The sequence below is a fragment of the Microplitis mediator genome, chromosome 7 (assembly GCF_029852145.1).
Source record: "Microplitis mediator isolate UGA2020A chromosome 7, iyMicMedi2.1, whole genome shotgun sequence".
NCBI lineage: Eukaryota > Metazoa > Arthropoda > Insecta > Hymenoptera > Braconidae > Microplitis > Microplitis mediator.
Window position 1 is genome coordinate 10,801,363 of NC_079975.1, and position 23,966 is coordinate 10,825,328.

At 32.3% G+C, this 23,966-nt stretch overlaps 1 protein-coding gene across 7 annotated transcripts in view; it reads right to left on the bottom strand.

The window, feature by feature from the left end:
* Window positions 1-23,966, bottom strand: part of LOC130672123 (homeodomain-interacting protein kinase 2) — a 40,284-nt gene that overhangs the window by 10,253 nt on the left and 6,065 nt on the right. For 4 of the 7 annotated variants that reach the window (XM_057476432.1, XM_057476431.1, XM_057476428.1 and 1 more), the window contains exons 2-12: window positions 18,158-18,484; window positions 16,769-17,110; window positions 15,886-15,978; window positions 15,267-15,485; window positions 14,596-15,186; window positions 14,002-14,502; window positions 12,275-12,421; window positions 11,541-11,705; window positions 10,288-10,712; window positions 6,860-7,123; window positions 6,630-6,789 (exon numbers count right to left, since the gene is read on the bottom strand). In XM_057476432.1, the coding sequence (XP_057332415.1) occupies window positions 6,630-6,789; window positions 6,860-7,123; window positions 10,288-10,712; window positions 11,541-11,705; window positions 12,275-12,421; window positions 14,002-14,502; window positions 14,596-15,186; window positions 15,267-15,485; window positions 15,886-15,978; window positions 16,769-17,110; window positions 18,158-18,472 (3,222 nt within the window). In that variant the 5' untranslated portion in view covers window positions 18,473-18,484. The remainder of the gene's footprint in view (window positions 1-6,629; window positions 6,790-6,859; window positions 7,124-10,287; window positions 10,713-11,540; window positions 11,706-12,274; window positions 12,422-14,001; window positions 14,503-14,595; window positions 15,187-15,266; window positions 15,486-15,885; window positions 15,979-16,768; window positions 17,111-18,157; window positions 18,485-23,966) is intronic. The other 3 variants (XM_057476429.1, XM_057476430.1, XM_057476433.1) reach the window with 3 other exon arrangements.

A 23,966-nucleotide genomic window follows, 5' to 3' on the forward strand; every position in this document is an offset into this window, starting at 1 on the left:
CATTCAGTTTCAAACTCGAACCAAGTTGTCTCTGAGCATAAGCAAAAGCTTCAACTCCAAACTTTAATAATCGCAACGATCATTCACTTTTATAACCGAATCATCATGAGTGTTCAGTGTGTTTTATCTTCAAGTCCACAATCTACAACTGGATCCAAGCGGTGCGCCGATATTTTTGACATTGAGGATGATGCTCAATGCAAAAAACCAAAAATTGAAGAATCTACTGAAGTGGCTTTATCCAACAGATTTTTGCCAACATGTGAGATAGACGGAAATTTAAATGATCGTCCAGTGAACATTCAACGGGTAAGAGCAACCATTAGCGTCAATATAAAGACGAAAATGGTGCCCAGGAAGAAAATAGTTCCGGTGCCTGAACCTGTTATTGTCGAGGAGGAGGTGGAACTGATTACGGTTCCTAAGCTAGTGAAACCAGATCTTCAGCGGACACAATGGCGAGTGATGCAGCCAGTTTGGAAAAGCCACGAGATGTCTGGGCTTTGTTCCATTGTGTGAACAAACCACGTGCACAAATATATCACTCATTTGTAAATATTTTTCTTCATATATATTTTTTTTTACTGTTGGTGTTCATGTGTATATATTTAAGAAATCACAGTGATTGACGTGAAATAAGAACACATATATGTGCAATTATTTTCTAATTTTTTGCTTACGTTTTGTCATTATTTGCTATAAGTTTGACACATTTTTCAACGTAGTTTTTTTTAATAATTAATTTTTTGGTAATGGTCTAGAAGTGGGGCTCCACCTATTTTTCAAAGTTTCAAGTGCTTACACCTTAAATATCTATAATTAAACTTTTTCCACGTGTTCAGCTACACGGCGGATTAAGTTTTCTGTATGTGTTTTTGTCTCTAACACTAGATATCTATCTGAACCTTGCAATCAGAGTGTACAAAATTGATAACATAAGATCATGCAAATTTTCCAAAATAAATTTTTAATAAATTTTCTAATAAATATAAATAATTAATTTTATTAATACCGTAAGATGGACGGTGGTGATAGAAAGGTCTAACTAAGAGCTACAAAGATTTTTTGAACTCTTGTATAGTGAAAATTGGCATATTTCTGTTATTTCAATACTTAAACAGTGTACAACAGCTCACCTAACATTTAGTTGCAAGTAGTTTGGACGGTATCCGCCTTCCTTTGCTAGTATAGTATCTGGCTGAAACCCACAACACAGTTTTACGCCGGCTCGTACTGGTAAGAGATGTAGTCTAAGGCAAGAGTGCGTTAACATAGCTTTACTGACGAGTCCGTTAACGTACTTAGGACGAAACTACAGAAATTATGGCAAATAGGCATATACCTTAAATTTTAGTGTTTGACTTAAGAGTCAATACACAGAATGAAATGAAAAATATGTCAAATAATGCAGTGTTGCACGGAACTGAAAATTCATGATCTAACATCTAAATCAAGCATAATTTATACCTTTGGTATACACTTATAACTTATTAAGGCTCAAATAACACCTATAGATGCAATTATATCTTCAATCCGCCGACAAATGCTAGAGAATGAAATTGGTTTCAAAGCGATTTGTCTGTATTTGGATTTTTGCTTGATATAAACAGGTGGAGCCCCGATTATAGACCATTACCGTTATCAATAATATTAATTATTCTCTATAAGAAAGATAATTAAAGTTGATTTTATAATTTAATTTTAATTAGTTTTAATTAACATTAAATTTTTTTTTTTAATAATTTTAATTTACTATATCTAAGTCATTCATCTAAGTTCATCTATTAAGTACAAGATCAAATACCGGCGAAAATTGGAATTTGAGGTAATTATGCAATATTGATATTGTTTAGTTTTACAGTGTATTTTTAAATATTAGACTGGGCCAAAAAAACAACAATTTTCTTTTAACGATACTGTGAAAATATCGATCATGATGACCAAAAAAAAATTATCGTGCAATTTTTAGCCCTTAATATTAATATTAAGACGTGTATCATCGCAGTCTTTGATTTTCTTTCAATGAGCGATTTGTTTAATTAAATTTCTATAATAATAATTAAAACAAGAAAAAAATTCTAGAGTAAATTTTATAGTAGAGATTTTGATAAAAAGTTCAGGCCATACTCAAATAGTGCCCCCTACTTTTTTAAAATATTCAATCACTTTCAATTGTAATGACCGTATTAAAATTTTGATAATTAATTAAAAAAAAGTTTAAGCATTAATTGAAAAAAAGGCAACGCAGTTACAATTCCACCGAGACATAAATTTTTAAAAAAATTGTGTACAGTTGATATCAATTAGGAGTTAAACAAAATTTGTTAAATAAATTTCGTTTAAGTCCTTATTGATTTTAACTATGAGTAATTTTTAAAAAATCTACACGGAGAAAAATAAATTATTTTATCTACAATACAAAATTTATAATTTCAACTATCTAAGATGGTAATAACATTTTTCAGTGGTTATGATGATTAGGTTAACTATTGAAAATGATAACAGTTACAATTGATGATGGTAACGGTTACTATCAAGGATGCTAATTGTAATTATTAAAAATTCTATAATTTTGGTTTATCCGGAAAAAATAACATAAAATGTTATTTTGTTAACTTTTTAGCGCTGATATCTTTTGAACTAATCAACCGATTTTGACGTTTGAGATGGCAATCGGTGCGTTTTCTTGAATTCTAGAGCTGATTAATATTTGAAAACGATCGGTTCAACCGTTTCGAAGAAACTTGAAAAAACCCGTTTTTCACCATTTCTTTCTCCAACGATATTTCTCGAACGCATCAACCGATTGAGATGATTAAGGTGGCAATCGACGCCTTTATTAAGTTCTAGAGCTGATTACATTTTAAAATTGATCGAATGAGTCACTTCAAAGATAATCGAAAAAAACCGTTTTTTACCATTTCGTTCTCCAACGATCTCTCGAACAAATTAACCGATTGAGATGGTTGTGGTCGCATTCGACGCGGCTTATAAAGTTCTAGAGCTGATTAGATTTTTGTTTGCGTTTGCGAAGAAGGTCAATAGCATCGGTTTGCAAACTTCGGTCAGGTCATACTAGCCTTACTTCTAGTTTAGCACGATTTAATATTGTGAGCTCTCCCTTATATGAATGTTCAGAACATGATGACATAGCCAATTACATTTTTTGGCAATGTAAGATTTACGAAGAACCAAGGAAAAAAAACTGGTTAAAGAGTTACAGAAATTGAAAATTTTCCCACCTTACTGTATCGAATCATTTTTATCTACACGGAAAGAAAATTATGGGAAGTTTTCCTATGCATTATGGGAATGGTTCCCATAATGGTATGGGAACAGTACCTATACTACTATAGGGATGGTTCCCATATATTATGGGAACCATTCTCATAATAGTATGAGAATAGTTCCCATACCATTATGGGAATGGTTCCCATAATGATATGGGAATGGTTCCCATACCATTATGGGAATGATTCCCATAATATTATGGGAACCATTCCCATAATGATATGGGAACCATTCCCATATCATTATGGGAACCATTCCCATATCATTATGGGAACCATTCCCATAATGGTATGGGAATCATTCCCATACTATTATGGGAATGGTTCCCATATTGGTATAGGAACTATTCCTATAATATTATGGGAACTATTCCCATAATGTTATGGGAACCATCCCTATAATATCATTAAATTTTTTTTTTGCACAATAGTGTAGAAATTTCCCAAAATTTGAATTTTCTTGAATGTTTTGTGCTGACAAAAAATTCTTGTTAAAAATTTTAATGTTTTTTGCCAAATACGATTTTTTTTTCAATGTTTGAATTTTTGTTTTTATGTTTAATAATATTTCTGTGTATTGTAGAAGTGATTACCACACTTTTCTTTGAATTAATTTTTTCATGATAATATGGGAACCATTCCCATAATATTATAGGAATGGTTCCCATAATGATATGGGAATGGTTCCCATAATGGTATGGGAACCATTCCAATTGCATTATGGGAATCATTCCCATAATATTATGGGAATCATTCCCATAATATTATGGGAATAGTTCCCATACTATTATAGGAACCATTCCCATAATATTATGGGAATGGTTCCTATAATTTATGGGAATAGTTCCTATAAATTATAGGAACCATTCCCATAAATTATAGGAATGATCCCCATAATATTATAGAAAGTATTCCTATAAATTATAGGAACCATTCCTATAATTATAGGAACCATTCCTATAGTGTTATGGGTATCATTCCCATAATTATAGGAACTATTCCTATAATTATGGGAAACATTCCTATAATTATAGGAACCGCTCCCATAATTTATGGTCGTAATTCCTATGATGGTATAGGAAAAAATTTCACAAAATTATGGGAACCGCTGCTATAATTTTCTTTCCGTGTACAATGATTGAAGGGGCAATTTATGCAATTGCAAAATTTATTAATTGTATTGATAATAGCATATTTTACACCTCGGGCAGTAAAGTAAGAAATGTCTCAGATCTGATGTGGTTGTTGGCCGAGGCGAAGCCGAGGTCAACAAACATGTGATCTGAGGCTTTCTTATTTACTGCCCAAGGTGTAAATACTATTTTTCTCCTCGACGGAGGCGGAAAGCGGAAACTTCGTTTCGCACAGCGGGAGAAAAGTTGACGCTTTTCGCCCGGAGGGGAGAAAAAGAATTTAATTTTTTTTAACACTTATGTACTTATTTATAATTTGATAATAGTGATTGATTAATCTACTTAGCTGTAAGTACAGTCGAATTGCGTTATGAGTCCGCCTACAGGGGTGTAGGGGAATATAATTCTAAGAATTCCTGTACCCCCACTTCTGTTCAGAAGTCGATTATACTTCCTCTACTTTACAAGTGTGTGAGAGCGTACGTGATTAGTTTCATAATCGTGTTATGAGTCCGTGCGATTCATAAGTCCATAATTATTAGTCCATTAATTTATAATTAATGATTTAACTATTTATTGTAATTATACGGATTCTATGATTATTATAGCAATAATATTTGTTAAATATCTTATTGAAAGTTGTATTTTGTATTTTAATTAAAAAATAACATTAAATTTGTCTCACCAACGTTCCGGTCTCATATCAAGGGACTGAAATGATTTTTTTTTTTTAGTTCATGGAGGGGGAATGTCTTCAAGAGAAATATACATTGTTTTAAGATATTGAAGTGTAACCAAAGTATAAATTTTCTAATTAATTAACCGTTGTACGTGCAATTAAGTTTAAGATTTGGCGCCTTATGTATCATAGGTTAAGTTTTCATTGTAAGTGCTTTATTAAGCTAGTTTACAATAAAATATCTATCTTTGTAATTTTTAAACAAGCTCTTGTATATGTGTTAGGCTAAATGGACTATAGTCCACAGACTGTATTTTTAAATAAAATTAAAAAAAAAAAAAAGTGACTCGTAAATTGTCTCCTATGAAAAATGACTCTGCACAACAATAATGTCATGGTGTTTTGATAGTCAGAAATGTATTCATATCATTAAATGCTTAGTCGTTTATTACGAAACATTCGATTATATTCCACAATTTTATCAAAATTTGTCATATTAATTATTCGAAGATTATAAAAATTTCAAAAAATGTTGGAAAATCCAAAAGTGCACACCTCAATCGCTCATTTTATTTTTAATCACTACTTTTATTATATAATATTAATGTATTTTTTTTTATTATGAACTTTTATTCAACTTACAAATTATCAATTTGATATTTTTATTTCTTATTTTCAGTTTAATATTTTTTTACTAACATTTTTTTTTAAATATCCCGCCTTTTGTGTTAGATGTCGCTTTTTTTCAAACATGTTGAAACGCTAGTGCTGCCACCAGTAGTTGATAGAGAGAAAAATGAAAAAATAATAACAACAGTAAAAAAATAGCAGCTAAATTTTTTACAAATAATCAGTTTTACGTCGTTAATTAGTTACAGTTAAACTAAAAGGATGCAGATAGTAATTTTCATAAGGGTTCTTGTGATAAAAAATACAAAGACAATAAAAAAAAAGTTAGGCCGATTAACAGTATCCATCGAGAGTTATCGTGTTCACGAAGTTTCATACATAACAATTGACAGCACTGGTTTCTTGAGTTAAACTAATTTATTTTAAACGAATAAAATAATAAATCGACTTAATATTGGGTTCAAATTGTTCCTGAATAAATTCTCTATATGCTAGAATACAATTTTACCTATCTTGGTGGAATAAAAATAGTGTAGAAAGATTTTTATGTGAGTAAAATAGTCGAATAAAAAAACCGTCCATAAAGCACACCTGCGCTTTCGCGCTTGAGGTGTGCAATAATGGAAAAAGTCATGTACTTGAAGATCGGAACGTTTTTTGCGCAACAAAAATGAAACAAAGTCATGTAATTTGACTTAAGGAGTAGTTGGGAGAGGCCTGCCATTTTCGGCTGACGTGTGAAACATTTCAGAAATCTAGATCCAGTAGATTTTTTACTTTTCCTTTCGTTTTGCGAAAAACGTTCCAATCTTCAGGTACATAAAAAGTCAATTAGATATTAAAGTGGTTAACTCATATCTGGTTTTGAATGTTGTTGTAATATAAATACTTTCATACCTGATAAGTTGGCGGTTCTTTACATGATGGTGCGTGACATGGATGAGGAGCTAGATACTCAACACCTGGCTCAGGTTTTGTCGCAACATTCATCATGTTACACTCAGATTGAACTTTCGCTAATAATCGTTTTTTTTGAGATTGTTGAGAATAACCAGAGCTACAAAAAAATTAATCATTTCAATTAACTTGTAAATTATTAAATTTAAAGAAGATGAAATATTACAAACCTAACGTGATGTTGCAACTGTGGTTCGTGTTTGATGTGCTGCGTTGCTTGTTGAACTTGTGGAAGTTGTGATAAATGGGCTTGTTGATGCAAGTAAGCATGAGCTCTGCCAGGACTTCCTTCGCCATCACTATCACCTACAGTTACGCAACTAATGACATTCTTACGCTGAGCTCTTGTCGGATTATGGGAGTTACTATGAGATTGAATAGCGGTTGAATGCATTGGTTGAGAATTTTGTACAATGCGTGGAGTCGATTGAGTACTGTAATAAGATAAATTTCTTTTTAGTACATTTCTCATAGAAATCTGGCTATTGTATTTGTCCTTATGGTGGAATTTTCAAAGAATTTTGTCATAACTTTAAAAACAACCACACAGTGGTTCATATTTTCAACTCCTTGGTCAGACCGATCCTCGAATACAGATCAATAGTATGGTCTCCTGCTACGAATATAATGATAGGTAAAATAGAAAAAATCCAACACAAGCTCAGCAAATACATTGCATACCGTCTACGTTCAAGGAATACTGATGATGTTTACAGTCAGTACAGGATAAATAGTCTGCAGAGTCGTAGACAGTGTGCTGACTTAATCCATTTTTACAAAACAATCAATGGATATATCGATTCCCCTGAAATCTTGGAACAGTTCAGTTTCATCTGCTCAAGAGCAGATCTAAGATCCCGAAGGCTGCTGTATTCAATAAAAACAACAAAAAACTACGTATGTTATGGACCAATAATCAGGATTGCGAATCTAGTTAATAATCATTGTACTGAGTTAGATTACTTTGGTGGTTCACTGTCCTCCTTTACATCTAATGTAAAAAACTTGTTACTACTCTATTAATCTGTATTAGTCTGTACAATAATTTTCTTTCGTATCGGATAAGAAATTTTAAATCACTTTAGGTCGTCAAGTTCTGTTTTAGTACAACCTGGATACTTTTGTCTATGGGATTGAACGAGCTGAAAAAGGTATTGTTGCTGCTCTTTATTTATAGTTAAACAGCGGTTATAACTACTAATCAACGCAACACCGCGTTCTGCTTATCGCCAACGACCTTAAAACTTTCAAAGTTTTTTTTACATACAATGAAACTCCTATTGGCGTCCCAAAAATCCGGATGGATATCGAGGAAATCATGGGGCAAGTCAAATTGTTCGATTTATTTCAACTCAAGCTTGCCAATAATAATATGCTGAAGACATTAAGATGTGTAACTTATAATAAACTGAATAAATTAATCTAATTAAGTTGCAAAAAAACAAAAACGAAAATTAATAATTTCATTATAAAATAAAACATCGATACTTTTCAGATAGCTTTACTTGGCATTTCAATTATGATAATTATGACTTAACATAGAGTTTTTGAAGGCTTGAGCAGTCAGCTTTAAAGACCTGTGCATAAATTTAAACAATATTTAGTAGCTTGCGAGTTATTAAACTTTTAATGAAAAAAAAAAAAAAAAATTTGACATGTTAATTAGATGGAAAATTAAAATAACGATCTCTTAGAGTTGAGCGAGAAAACCCGTCTATCGGGAAGATTTTTAACTTCCCGCTAAGAAAATTGATGATTTTCAAAAAGTAAGGAAGTTATTGGTTTCGGTCCGATTTTCGAAAATCGAATTTCTAAGAGATCTTGACGTTTTGAGGTTCTAGGAAGCTATTCTGACGAATTTCAAGATGATGTCCAAGTGTATGTATGTGTATATGTACGTACGTACGTATGTAAATATTCTGTAACTTTTGAACGTATAACCCGATTTTGATCGTCAAAGTGGCATTCGACGCGGCTTGTTAAATACTCTAAGCTGAGAAAATTTGAGCTTAATCGGTAGGGTGCGTTCGGAGATATTTCAAACATAAATTATTTTCAAAAATGTTTTTTTTGGATAAATTTTAATTTGCTTGATGGATTGATTCCAAAATCTAATCAGCTCTAAAACATTATGAAAGAAACCGTTAACGAAAGAATGAAAAAAATTTTTTTTTTTAGTTTTTTTTTTAAATTTCTCAAAAACAACTGGATAAATCAATTTCAAAATTTGATCTGCTTCAAAACTTGATAAAATGTCCCTGATTAAACAAAATGATTAAAAATGATTTCACACGTTAAATGTCCATAAGAGACAGGATTAGAAATGATTTGAAGGATTAAAAAGTATTTAAAATGATTAAAAAACAAATCATTTTAAATACTTTTTAATCATTTGTTTTAATCAGGGGTGTCGATTGCCACCTTAACCGTCTCAATCAGTCAATTCGTTTGAGAGATATCGTTGGAGAAAAAATGGTAAAAACCCGAGTCAAAAAACAAATTCGGATTTAAGTCTTAAAGTTCTCAATGAGGTTTTTGAGGATCTATTTAGAATTTTGAGGCTGACAACAGTATAGAAAGTTATCCTAGTTTAGTCCTCAAAGTAGTAGTTACGACTAATTTTACCACTTTGAGGACTAAACTGGAATAACACAATTTGGATTAGAGCCTCAAAATACTCAAAACATACAGGAATAATTTTATCCACATTTGAACCTCAAAAGTCTCATTCAACGTATTCTCTCCCCTCCTTTTTCTATCTAAAATTTTTCAAAGTCGAAGTATAACTTTTCATTCGTTGAGGATTTTGAGGTCTTATTTATAATTTAAAATCGATAAATTATTTGCATTTAGACCTCATAGTTCTCATTGAGGATTTTGAGTACTAAAGTAGAGTTACTTTCTGAGCGGCAAATAAAACATCAAAAGAATTGAGGCTTTTGAAGACTAAAATAGAATTTGTTCTTTGACTCGGGAAACGTTTTTTTTTTTAAACAACGGCATCCAAAAGTATTTTCGAGCTCCTTGAGCTCGAAAATGTATTCACAACAATGTTTTCGAGCTCAAGGAGCTCGAAAATAGCGGGAAGTTTTCGGGTTGGTCCGCAGGGTCAACCGATAGACGGATTTTTTTTTCGACGACCACTAACATTTCATGGAATAAAAGCAACAGAAGAAATTCAAAATTTTCTTTGAACTACCCTAGTATACATATAATTTTATGTAGGCGTAAACGATATTTTTTGTAGAAATTGATCGAATTTATTAGGAATGAAATTTCAAGAATTTCCGAGATTAATTAATTGAATAAATATTTGGGTCAATTGAGCTGTTTAAGAGATTGTTATAGCATCTTACAGCAGCTCAAAACACCAAATTAGTCCTCTCAGGGGTCGACTTTAAAAAAAAAAAAATTTTTCTTCTACGGATTGACTTTAACCCTTAAGTGCATAACTTTTTAATTTCATTCAAAAAATAATTATGTATAGTAAAAAGAGTTTTACCTATAAAAAGGAGTTTTATCCATAATTATACTCATGTAGATTTACATCATTATGCATTCAAGGGTGAATAAGAATAATAGACTTAATTAAACTTACCACTTTCCAGCTGTTTCGTCTTCACTGTCACTGATAGTAATAACTGAAACGGCAGGTGATGGTGTGTCATGAATTGTGATAGTCTGCTGTTTAACAGCTGCAGTTTGCGATTGTTCACTGGTGTGAGTACTAAGATGTTTTCCACTGTGATGATGTGATTGTATTGATTGTTGTTGCCATTGCCCAGTTGATGGTGAATATCTTCTCGAGCTACTAGGTGGTGTACTTTCCTTAACTCTTTTTTTTACTGGACTGAGCTGTTGAATTTCTTTTTTGTGTTCATGTCTGTGTTGAGATTGTTGGGGTACAGTAAGATGATGCTGATGATGTTTAGCTACACTACGTTTATTCCAAGTTTGTGATGGATGTTCCACTAAAGTGCTTGTATTATAAACTTCGGTCACAGGAAATACGGGCCGCTGATCCTTACCAACAAGAAGAATTGATTATATTAGATATTCTAGGTGTCATATGATAAAAAGAAATCAAGATTTACACTACGAAATTCTTTTTATTTTTTCTTTATTACACCTAGTTTTTAAATGTCATTCGATAGCCGGAATGAAAGTAGGTTATATTAAAAAATGTACAAGGTTGAATCCCGCATTCATTTGCCGTATAAGGGTTTTTTTTTTCTTGTCGTACTAATTTTATGATTTTATGCGTTTAGTAACATGTACCTCTTATAATTTCTACTGAGGAAATGATTACTTATTATTAGTAAAATCACGTTAGAATTAACAATCATTTACTCTAGTATAATAATTAATTAATATAATTATATATAATTAGACATAAAATTTTTTTTAACGGGTTTAGTTCTTATGACGTTCGACTTGTATGAATTTTTAGCATGCATGTTAAATGTTATTTTGTCCATCATACAAAAATAGTATACTTCTGGAATGTCTTTTTTCGTAAAACTTTACTTACTATACTATTTCAGAGTAGCCTAAAAACTATTGATATGATTTAATATGAATGTCCAAGTATATGATTTCCTATATTGTCGTGCTTAAGTAATACGCAGTGTACGCGTGTCATTGAATAATTATTAAATAATGGCAGAACATACTCATTGTTTTGTGTTTGAAGTGTACAAAATTTTTGAACTTTGTAGAAAATAGAATTCCGGAGAATTATAAAAATGTTAGAGTTACATGCGATTTTACAATTTAATGAAAAGTATTTATGAATATTTGCGAGCGAAAAAATTTTATAATGGGCATAATAACGAGATAATCAAGTTTTACCTGCAGTATCGCAGAACTATCTACTATGAGAGGTCTTCCCCAATCACTAGTATCACTAAGAATTGGCTGTTGAATTGTTGCATGCTGAGGTGGTAATTGTTGCCATGATGGAACAATAGCTGTCATTTGTCGGCTTCCGGTAGGCCACGATGTTTGTACTGCATTCTGCAATTTAAATGGAGAGTATTTATAGGCATGTCCGACTGTACTTGTATTTTTAGTATTAAATTAATACTAAATGTTTGGGTTTTTAGAACATTTTTTTTTAGTCCAATTATATATTTAATATTTTGAATAATTAAAAACACTAAGTTAAGTAATGAAAAATATAACAGTGTTTTTATTATAACCCATTCTTTCTATGTCTACAACAGATTAAGATGGATGAAGTTGGATCTGTTTGGATATACTTAGATCCAATAGAACTGCACCAACATTTAAATCCAAGCTATAACCGCGGACTTTTTAATGTGCAAAGGTGAGCCACACTTCCAAGCCATAATTACAATGGTGACTGACAAGGATTTCATGGTAGGTGCCACCAAAAGATTTAAATCAAGATTATTTTGAAGTTTTCAAAACTCTACTTGAATTTTCTGTGACTATTAATTTCCAAGTAATTAATTACTAAAGTCAGAAATGAATTTTTCGGTATGAACGGCGATAACTCAGCAAAAAATCATCGTACAGAGATTCCGAGCCTCTCTAATTAAACAAATTACTAGATTACTTACAGTTAGCAGCATTTGTCGTCCAGTTTCTACCATAGAAACAGGAACTGCAGCATATTGTTGCTGAGCTGCTGCAGTAGCTGCAGCGACTGCTTGTTGGGAAATAATCGATGGTTGAATTTGCAATGGTGCTTGTTGCGTTTGAGGAGGCTAATGTCATAAGAATAGTCTAATTAGCAAACATACACTAAAAGAAAAGTTTAAAGAAAAAGTTTAGAGTCTCTTTAATTTTTACACTCCCCAACTTTGAATCTCCCTCTCCCATTTCCTACAAAAAAAGTGGGAGGTGTCCGTTTACTAGAGTGCATTCTGTAACTTAGATTCCAGGAATTCCAAGCTTCTCGTTGTGAAAGTTACGGAGCTTTTACTGTAATTTTTTTTTTTTTTTTTTGTCATTTTTACCAATTTTATTTGAGTTTCAAGTTACTTCAGTGGGAAATGAATTTCTATCCTGGCCACCGGACGGTACTTTATATCATTGAAAGTTTTAGATGGAAGATTATTAAATTTTTTCGGCATAGGTGATTATCTTAATCAAATTTATAAATTGCAAATACCAGCTGAGTATTCGAGAAGCACACGGTAAGAAATATTTTACGGATTTCACAATGCCAGTATGGGCGTGAACGCCATACTGTATGGTATCGAAGATTTTTATACGTTGTAAAATTGTATGCATAGATGATTCGACCATTGCGGAAATAGTAACATTGGCGATAGTTGTCGCGGACGCCGCAATGTCAGTATGGCCGTCAGGCCCATACTGCGTTGCCGTGTCCACAGTGCTTCTGGCAGATAAACCTAGTCTAACGACATCTATAAAGTTATGGCAGTAATACAGTAGTATACATTAATCGACACGCCAAAAATTATGGCGGAAAGAACTAGTAGCATTGTGCCCTCGGCATTGTAGTATGGGTCTCAGGGCCATGCTGTTTCACCGTGCCTACTATGCATACGTGTGAGCAATACAATACTATACAGCTCCAGTACTATACAGTATAGTAAATAACGCCATATTTCTGGGACATGTTACAATACTGTCTTGGAATATTTCTAATATTATTTTAGTATCTGTCTTGAGATGATACCAGCATGGTGTTAAACGCCATGCATTTCTTACCGTGCACTTGCACTTTGAAATATTTACATTAACCAAAAAATTTATTTTTATAACTTCTATTTTAAATAACTCTTGAATAGAAAGACTTTAGTTCATTTCTGTAATAATTACATTTAAACTAATGAAGTAAGTTTAAATTTGTTACTTTTATTTTTTATTCGATAATCATTTTTACCGATTATATTAGGATTTAAAGCTATTTTAGAGAGAAATCTATTTCAATTCCGACTACCGCATTGCATTTTTAATTTTATTTATTATTTCATCAAAGCTTCGATAAGCAATATTTTTTCATTTTATTAAATCAATTTTGGATGTTTCTTAAGTTTCAATCGTTATTTTTCAAGAGAATTTATATTTTTGTAACATTACATTTTTAAAAAAGTAATCAGTGACGTATATTAAAGTGTTTTAATTTAATAAGTAATATCTCTAACCACTGTAACAAAACAAAGTTTAGGCTCAATGTAATTGTATTTTTTTTTTTTTTTTAACACGAGCATCGATCAGGTCTCTTTTAGCGACAGTAAACACTCTCAGTGTTTTGCATTTGAGGTGCGCAAAAATAATTATAAAATATGTAGATGATGGCAGACTAAATATATACCTGAGTTACGACAACATGCTTCGCTGGACTTGACATGGTCTGGTATCCGGGAGGTGGGCACAAAATTCCAGGTACAAGTTGATGTGGGAAATCATGAACTCCACTTCGTCCATTATTAGATCCATTAGATGATCCACTATACTGGGTTGCCCTGCGACTATTATTACTGTATATTTGATATAAATTATCATATCCAGTTTGGGCGCCTCTATGCTCCCTGACTAATCGCTGTACTTGATTTGTAAGCTGATTATTGAATGTGAGAGTAACTGCGCTACCATTTGTAGTTGGAACGAAATTCGCAACTAGAGAAGTAGGTGGTGGCTGAGGTGCAGCTGGCGCTTGATGATGAGTTGGGCTTGTTGTAAAATCACCCGCTCTTCTGCAGACTTCCATCATTTGCACGGATGCTTTCACGTTATTACAGTGAGCATAATCTACGAGGTGTGCTAAAGTGACAAATGCATGATTTAACGCCTCACCAGGTGTTATACGTCGTTCCTAGTTTGAACACAAATAAATTTTTTTTTGTCTTTCAGTATTGATAAGTGTGCAAAGATTATAAAACTAGATTTATCATGAATTAGATATTACTACCTGGTCCATAGTTAACATTCTTTTTAGAAGATCAATAAATTCTCGTCTATCAGCCTTTTCCGCAAGCAACTGACCACCTTCCAAGTCAGTCGGTACGTTAACCTGGCCAATGTCGTCCAAACAGTTGAAAATATATTTTCTCGCCTCTTTTGATTTAATACCTGTCTCAGCTTCATGTTCTTCTGGGGTCTTGAGACGCCAAAATGGGTACGTGCTATCCATATCTCTGTAGAAAAATTTAGTGGTTTTACTAGCATTATTGAGCATGTGTTCCGTAGGTAAACCCTGAGTTTGGCTAATGTATCGAATTTGATCATATTCCGAGCTTCCAGGATAAAGAGGCCAACCAAGAAACAACTCGGCAACAACACAGCCAAGGGACCACATATCTATCGCTTCGCAAAAAGGAAGTCCAAGAATGATTTCTGGAGCACGATAGTATCGTGACTGCAGATAAGTATTACATACAGCTTTTGAAACGTGAGAAGCAGATCCGAAATCAATTACTTTCACACGATAAGGTTGGCGTACTGGATCTACTAGCATAATATTTTCTGGTTTCAAATCCGCATGAATTAGTCCTAATTGCTAAAACGATTTTTAATGGAAAAATTTAGAAACTGATAAAATAATTTTGATTTTCTTTTTTTTTTTTTTAATCTACTTACCTTAAGTTTGAGCAGTGCAGTAAGAACTTGTTGTAGAATAGGTCTTATGTACTTGAGTGGTAAAGGCGAAAATTTGTTTTGCTTAAGAAAATCGTAAAGATTTTGTTCCAACATCTCAAATACCAGACAGGTATGAGATTTATGTTGGAAACATTCATAAGCACGTACAAAATTGAATTCATCAGCATTTTCCTGACTCAATCGTGACAGAATCGAGACCTACATAAAAATATAAAAAGAATTATTTATTAAATTCAAATAATTATGTGATACCAAATTAATATTATTGATTTGACTAAAATTTTATCATGTTTAGGCCCACCGAATTGAAAAAAATTTCTCCGGTTTTTAAGAAAAAGTTTTTTTATAAAATTTCTCGAAAATCAGACTTAAATCAATAACTAGATGATCCTGTAATCAAAAAGATATGAAAAAGGAAGAAACCACGATTATTCTACACCTGACGGATTATTCACACCTTAAAAATAAATACGATTTTTATAATAATAAATGCAGAAACACAAATGCGAAAAGTGACATACTAATGTTCCGACGTCAATAATTTCAAAAGTTAAAGTTATAGTTAAATACTTGAAATGCTTGAATTGCTTTAAATTACCTCAATTTGTCCTTGACGAGCATATGAAGGATGGTTTTTAAGTATTTTTATAGCAACAATTTCGTTGGTTCCTTTTTTCCAGCATTTTACGACCTGAAAAAACAATAAGCATCAATAAACAGAATGGTAATCTTTTTTCGTCGTTCTTTTGCAGATTGATAGTTTATCTGCAAATACGTGATTATTTTTTAATACACCACTCGAATTAGTGTATTTCTCAACGTGATACTATCGTAGCTGAGGTAATCCAAACAACGTTAACAACTAGAAAAAAACCTTGAATTGACTCATAATTAATTAAATTTTCAGCTTTTTACATTTAATTTACTAGTAGCCTAAGTAAAGGATGTCAAAAAAAAAAATTATAAAAATTCTTCATATCTAAAGGACTTTTGCAGCCAGTGCATTTTAGATTTCTAGCTAACTCAGTAATAAACGATATTATTCTCATCAGGAATTTCAGAATGAACTATTTTATTGATTGTTTTTTGGCTTTTTTTTCGCACCAGACATACTGACTAATGCTTTATTTATTTTATTTCACAAACCTACCATTTTTTATTCATAAAGTCATTTCTTATTGTTAAAATTTCAAATATATATGTAACTTCGAAAAATATTCTAAAACACTACAACACAACGTAATAAAATTATGCCTCTATCAGTTTTAGAATGAAACGTTTCCAAATCAGAAAAGCTACGCAGTAGAACTGTTTTTTTTATATCTACACATATAGCAGGGGGCAAAAGAGCGCACTGTGCACGTCAACGATTTTTCATCATACACATGGTAATTTACAAATTAGGGATTTTTCTGTAAGTTTAGAACGGCTGCTTGTTGGGAACGTGCTTAATCGCACGATAACGTGACGACATTACTCACTTGTCCGAAGGTACCCCGTCCAAGAAATTCAAGGACTTCGTACTGATGAGTTGTAGAGTACAAGACTTCATGCTGCACTAATTGATAGTCTCCATCACTTTGCGGATTACTAGTTCCATTACCACTAGCACCAACTTGTTTGCTGTGAGACGTCATGATATTTTGTTTATGTTGCTGCGTTGGCTGTGTTTGTTGTTGATGTGATTGGAAATGGGATGGTTGTTGTTGCTGTTGTTGTTGTTGAGATTGACGTTGTGACACTACTGTACTACTTAGTTGATTTGTTGAGTTAGCAGGTTGAACTGCCAACACGTCATTACCTTCCCTTGACCAAGTTTTTCTCTGTAAAATTATTAACGTTATTGATATTGTCGATTCAGTTTTTATTTGAATTCATAATTAGTAAAGATTGTTCATTAAAATATAAATAGTAATCTAACGACTGTAGCTGTCCTCATGGTGGAAGTTCCATAGATTTTGGCCAATATAATCTATCACAACTAGTCTAGTAAGTTCCAAAAATACCATTGGTTCAAAAGTTTACTCATCCACAGACTCAACAATTTTTTCAAAAATTCTAATATTCAAATCAAATTAAGAATGGTACAATCAAGTACTAACGCTTATTAATGTATGTGATCGATCGTTTTTTGGAAAAAATCTATTTAATTTTAGCCCTTTTACGGGCTCACATATGTTTTCTGTCAAATAATCAAAGGTTAATTGCCAGTTTTACTTCGACCAGCTTAATTAAACCTCGACCTTTTGCATTTAACTTGAAGTTGAATTCTAGCTTCAAATTCCCATTGTCGAGTTCGCCATTAGGATTTGGATATACCTCTAATATGAATTTATATTCATAACTGGAAAATTAGCGAGTCAACTTCACATGATGAAGTATAACGTGAAGATAGCCAATAGCCGAAAATTCATCTTTTACTAGTAATTTCTTTGTTAGATATAAATTTAAATACCTTTTTAATAAATAAACAATAACGGTGTAATTTAATAGCAATTAGGTAGAAATATCAAAATTATAGATGAGTAAATTGATATTAAAGGTTGACGAATCGCAATTGTTCATTATCTCTTATTCAAATTGTAAGGTTGAAGTGACATATAGTTAGGGAAAAGAGACATGGCCATCTTACACCGAGGCTGCATACATATTTACACAAGTGTTTAAGCGCGTACTTGGCGCGTAATACTGCCATAGCTCTGAATGAATTATTATCAATGGTTGATGATTGTTTAATTATAGGAATTATTATTTATGTCTAATATGCTGCTGGTTATAGGAGCTAAATGACGTACATTTCGATCATGTGCTACAGAAACTTGTTAAATATTTGCATTATCACGAGTGAAATAGTCAAGGTAAAAAATTACTTTTTGGCCACAGCGATGGTATGTATCTAAGAGCTTGATTGTAGATGCTCGCACCAAAGTCTGCTGATTCGGACTTTTCTGAAGTGCATTATTATGCAGTGCAACAAATGCAGCGCTAGTACTATTTGCAGAATATCTTTGCAAAGTAGAACTATCTACTTGGTAGTCTCCGGTCGATTGAACCAATGCGTGCTGGATCGCTGGATGACTGACGTTGTAATCCAATTTACGCTTTTTGTTATGATGAGCAGTATTGTTATTACTGCTGCTGGTGTTGTTGTTTACGCTATTAATCTGTTGAGTTTGGATGAACATGTCACACACTCCCTGAAACAAATGAATACTTTTTTAAATTACCATTATATTTTGTCTATTTTAAATAATTAACGAGCAACTTGCAGTCACTACGTGACTGCCCAAATGTCACTACTAAATTTATAAAATACTCAGAGAAAAAGAATTTCTTGCCGCAAATAGTATATTACACACCTAGGGAAGTAAAGTAAGAAATATCTCGAAGAGCTCGAAAATAAATTCACAGTAATGTTTTCAAGCTTCTTGAGCTCGAAAACAGCGGGAAATTTGGGGCTGGCCCGCAGGGTCAACTGATGCCCAGATTTTTTTTTATTTCAGATAACCCATTTTCGAGAAACCGTGTCAACCGTGGAGGGGGAATTTTTTTTAAGACTCTACAGCAACGTTAACTTTTTAAGTATTTAATATTTTTTAATAAAAATATTAAAAACTACACCGAATATACACTTAATAAAATGGAAAAAAAAATCCGATCGTTACTTCCTTCATTATCACGGTCAAAAAAATTTCCGTAAATCACTTTTTTTCGGCCGTTACAGGGGCTACCTCCTTTAAGTTCTTTAAGCTGCAACGAATGCTGCCTCAGCCATTGATACCGGATCAATCGTTCAAGAGATATCGTGGTCAAAAGAATTTCCCAAAAGCTTTTTTTTTTTGTCTAATAAACTCAAAAATTGCAAAGCTAGTTGATTCTAAAAATTTTTTAGCATTAGAGGCTAAAAAAACCACGGCCAATGCTGCCTTAAACCTCAAAAACTGTTGATTAGTTCAAAAGATATCATATTTATGAAAAATTTTTTAAAATAGCAATTTAATTCATTTTTTCCGGATAATGCATAATGTAATTCATCAAATGTTTCAAAACTCATACCGACCCTTTGTGTTTATAGCCTTTGATGATCACTACACGGAAAGAATTTTTTGATCAAAAATACTCTGCAATTTCGAGTAATCCTGGGCCATTCCAAAAAATTAATATTTTTTATTTTAACTTTTAATATTTCTCATTGAAATATTAATATCACCAGGCTATATTTTACTCTACTATTGAGTAATTTTTTAACAGCAGATAAAGTGGTATAATTGTATGATTTTATACTCTGTTGGGATCCCATATTTAATTGGTTATTGTGAATATTTAATCTGAATCTACCAATTTTTATTCTACGTGTTTTAGTTTTTACTCCTCAATACCCGGGAAAAAATCATCATGCACGATCATGCTTGACCCTGCATGAATCATTCATGATCGTGCATGATTCAGGCATGATCGTTTATAATTCAGGCATGATCGTGCATGATTTAGGCACGACTTTGCCCGATTCATGCGAAGGCACGCATGATCATGCAAAACCATGTTTCATCGTGCATGACGAGGAAAGAATAGTCGTACATGATTTATGCAATATCATGAACCATACATGGCCTAACTCAATCATGAATGATCCTGCATAACTTTGCATGGCTCATGCAAAGGTATACATGACCATATAAAATCACGTTCAATCATGCATGACGAGGAAATAATATTCACGCATGATTCATGCCTGACTAAGCTCAATCATGAATAATCATCCATGACACTGCATGATTTATGCAAAGGCATGCATGACTATGTGAAATCATGTTTAATCATGCATTATCATGCATGACTAAGAGAGAGTAGTCACGCATGATTCATGCAATGTCATGCATGACTGACCTCAATCATGAATGATCATTCACGACACTGCACGAATTATGCAAAAGCATTCATGACTATGTAAAGTCATGTTCGATCATGCATGACTAGGAAAGAATAGTCACGCATGATTCATGCAATGTCATACATGACCAAGTTCAATCATGGATGATCATTCATAACACTGCACGAATTATGCAACGTCATGCATGACCATGTAAAATCGGATTTAATCGTGTATGATCATGGATGAGGATATATAATACGGAGAAAATAATCATGCACAATTGGGAATAACTTGGCATGAGCATACCTGACCCTGTAATACTTATGTAAAGTCATGTATCACTACTCTAATAAAAAAATATATGTGGAATTGTATGGAAACCCATAGGAATCCATATAAAAAAGTATGGATTTATGTACGAATCCATAGGAATTAATACAGGAGTGTACGGTTTATATAAGAATTCATGTAGGAAACCATAAGTATCCGGATTCCGACATGGGAAATTCGGATAGGAAACTGTAGGTACTTGGATTCCTATTTTGACATAATGCACATTCACATGGGAAATTGAGGCGAAAATCCACATGCATCTATAAATTGTCTCATTGAGAAGTTTAATTGTAAGTTTAGGTTTCACTATATTTAAAAATTGGTGTATTACCATACGATGGATAATTAAAATAGATTTAAGTAAAAAATTTTTTTTTTAATTAATTGAAGAATTGAATTAATAAATTCTTGCGAAATTGAAAATGATAATCAATACAATTGCATTTGTTTTTGTTTCAATTCATATTTAAGATTAATTTAATTGTTAAATTTGCTTGTAATTTATAACTAGAATTCTTTTAATTCGTTATTAAAAAAAAATTCAACAACCAAATCGAGATTGAATTCAAATAATATTTTATTTTTTACAACCCTAAGTTTATAAAATGTTAAGAATCGTTGTTACCTGAACGAGATAGGTCAGCCTAGCAGACAGCGGGCGTGCTTCATAACACGACGGCCGTGGGTTCAAGATTCGTCACGGGGAAAATTTTAATGGTACTTTTGAGCCAGTTAACATTAACTATCCATCAATACTCACAAAATAAATTAATTTAAAATTGAATTATCGTTATTTTTATTTTTTTTTTCAGTAATTTTAGGGACTGTGCTTTATCAGGCCTGATCATGCTTGGTCAAACATAATTATGCTTGCTCAAGCATGATCATGCCTGAATATTCGCCAGCCATGCGCAGGCGTGATCATGCATGAGGAAGCATAATCATACCCGACCAAGCATGATCACGCATGCTCATGGTCGGCGAATATTCAGGCATTATCATGCATGACGATTTTTTCCCGGGTATACCATTTCTTTAAACCTATTGATGTTATAACGAAAAATTACTTGTGCTTAGAATAAAGGTTCGAATCTACACTGGTCACAGAAATTAAGGGATAGAAAAAAAATCCGAAATTTTTAGGTGATTTTCAACATGCTGTAACTCGGTGAAAAATGGTCGTATAAAAAATCTAAAAAAAGCAAATTGTAGCCTCAAGTTTCTAGTTTTCAGATCTGGACCTCAAAATTTTTTATCATGTACGGTTCCGGAGTACTCATAAGAAAACCAACGAAAAAAAAATTTTCAAAATTTTTGCTGGTCTTTCAATACCTCTATGGGCGACAATAAATTTTTTTGAATAATTCGACTGTCTGACTTTTTTTGGAAATTTTATGCCCTTTAATTTGGTGGCCTTAAAAAGTCTCTACGCCGATTTGGCGCCGAGTTATCATTGATCAAAGCAAAAAAGTCCATTTTGGCTTTGATAATCAATAACTCCGGATGTATTAGTCGTACAGAGAATGGAAGCAGGGTTTTGGAAACTGGAAAACATTTTCTATAAGGCAAAATTAGTGGCATTTGATAGAAAAATTTTTTTTAAAGCGATATTGTTTGGTAAAAAACAGGTCAAAATTCACAAATTGAAGGATATTCGGAAATCTTGCTAGAACTTTGGATATAACGGATGAACAAAGGATATCTTCGACTTTTTTTCAACCTCAAAGTGTCCTGAAAAAACCCTGAAAATTTCAAATCGCTGCGATTTTTCTTTCTTAGTGCCCCGAAGCTTTAAATTTATCGATTTTGTCAAAAATCACCATAGTTGGTAGTTTCTCGGTTTTTGTTCATTTTTTCGATTTGAAAATGGTTTTTTTACCGATAATCTTCATTTCTTTGATCAAAAAGATCGATTATCAAAAAAAATTGAAAAAAAAAAAATTTTGAAAAAAATTTTTTTTTTCTCAAAATTTTTTTTTTCAAAAATTTTTTTTTTGTTGTATCTGCAATGATTTATCATTGTCAAAAAAGATTCCTAAAATTTTTTTTACCGCTGTAACTGCATCTGCTTCAAATTTCAACTTAACAAACATACCCTGTGGGTAACTCTAATGCCGGCGGTACATGATAAAAAATTTTGAGGTCCAGATCTGAAAACTAGAAACTTGAGGCTACAATTTGCTTTTTTTAGATTTTTTATACGACCATTTTTCACCGAGTTACAGCATGTTGAAAATCACCTAAAAATTTCGGATTTTTTTTCTATCCCTTAATTTCTGTGACCAGTGTATTAAAATATCTTTTTACTTTGAACTGCAGAGTAAAATTTCAGTAGTCTTCGTTAATCTTCGGTTAATATCGGCTTCGATTAAATGTCTTTCATTTTGCTCACGACACTTACATATTACGCACACAAACGTATGCTTTGAAAAAAAGACGATATCTTTATCTCTCTATAACTTAATATTTATTTTAGAATTAAAAAAATTTTTGTGTCTTTTCTTTTTCAATACAGTACGAGTAATTTTTTTTTCTTTTTCAAAATATTTATTCTAAGTCATATTCTAATGCAATTAGATGGTTTTAGATTTTTTAGAGAAATTTCAACCTATTAATTGTAATTTTTATTGTAATTCAATATAAATTTTATAAAATGAATCAACTTTTTATCATAACCTACGAGTAAGAATTGAATTAGAGAGAATTTATTTAGACAGCCGCTAGGGGTAATTTTTACTCGTAACTGTGAGTTAAGATTAATCTGATTGATTTTTACTCACTAAAAGAGTAAAATTTCGTAATTCAAATGTAAAAAGTCGTAATGGCCCAAGATTACTCGATTTAGAGTAATTTTTATATTAAACGACATGGCAATATTTATAAAAAAATTATTTCCGTGTACATTAGGGTGTTTAAAAAAAAACAAGAATTTTTTTTTTCTCAGAACCAGGCTCGAAAGTTTTGTTTAGATGCCAAAATAGGCCTCTGAAAATATGAGCCCTTAATATTAATATTAAGACTGTCCGCATCGCACTTTTCGATTTCTCATAAGAATAACACAGGAAAAAAATTTTTTTTTCTTCTGATTTTTGAAACTAATGAACCATAAATTACATTGTCATGTTCATCAAATATTTTTGTAGAAAACTGAACGCTCTACAAAAAAAGTCTCTTATCATTTTTTGATAAATCCATCTGTTCGAAAATTATTGGAACTGGATTTTAATCTGAGGTAAATTATCTTCAGGTGCATTTGCTCACCCAAACTTTTTCAAACACGAAAAGTAAATTTTTTGAAGACTCAGGGGCATAGCAAGCATACGAGGGGTCTGGGCTAACGATATTGCGAGTTATCTACTGACGGAACCTCTTGCCAAGGCTACTGAAAAGCAAAAAGTCGATGTCCTAGCCTCCACAACCGCGACCCTAATCACCCGAGCTTGTAATAAAGCAATACTGCCAAGGAGGTACCG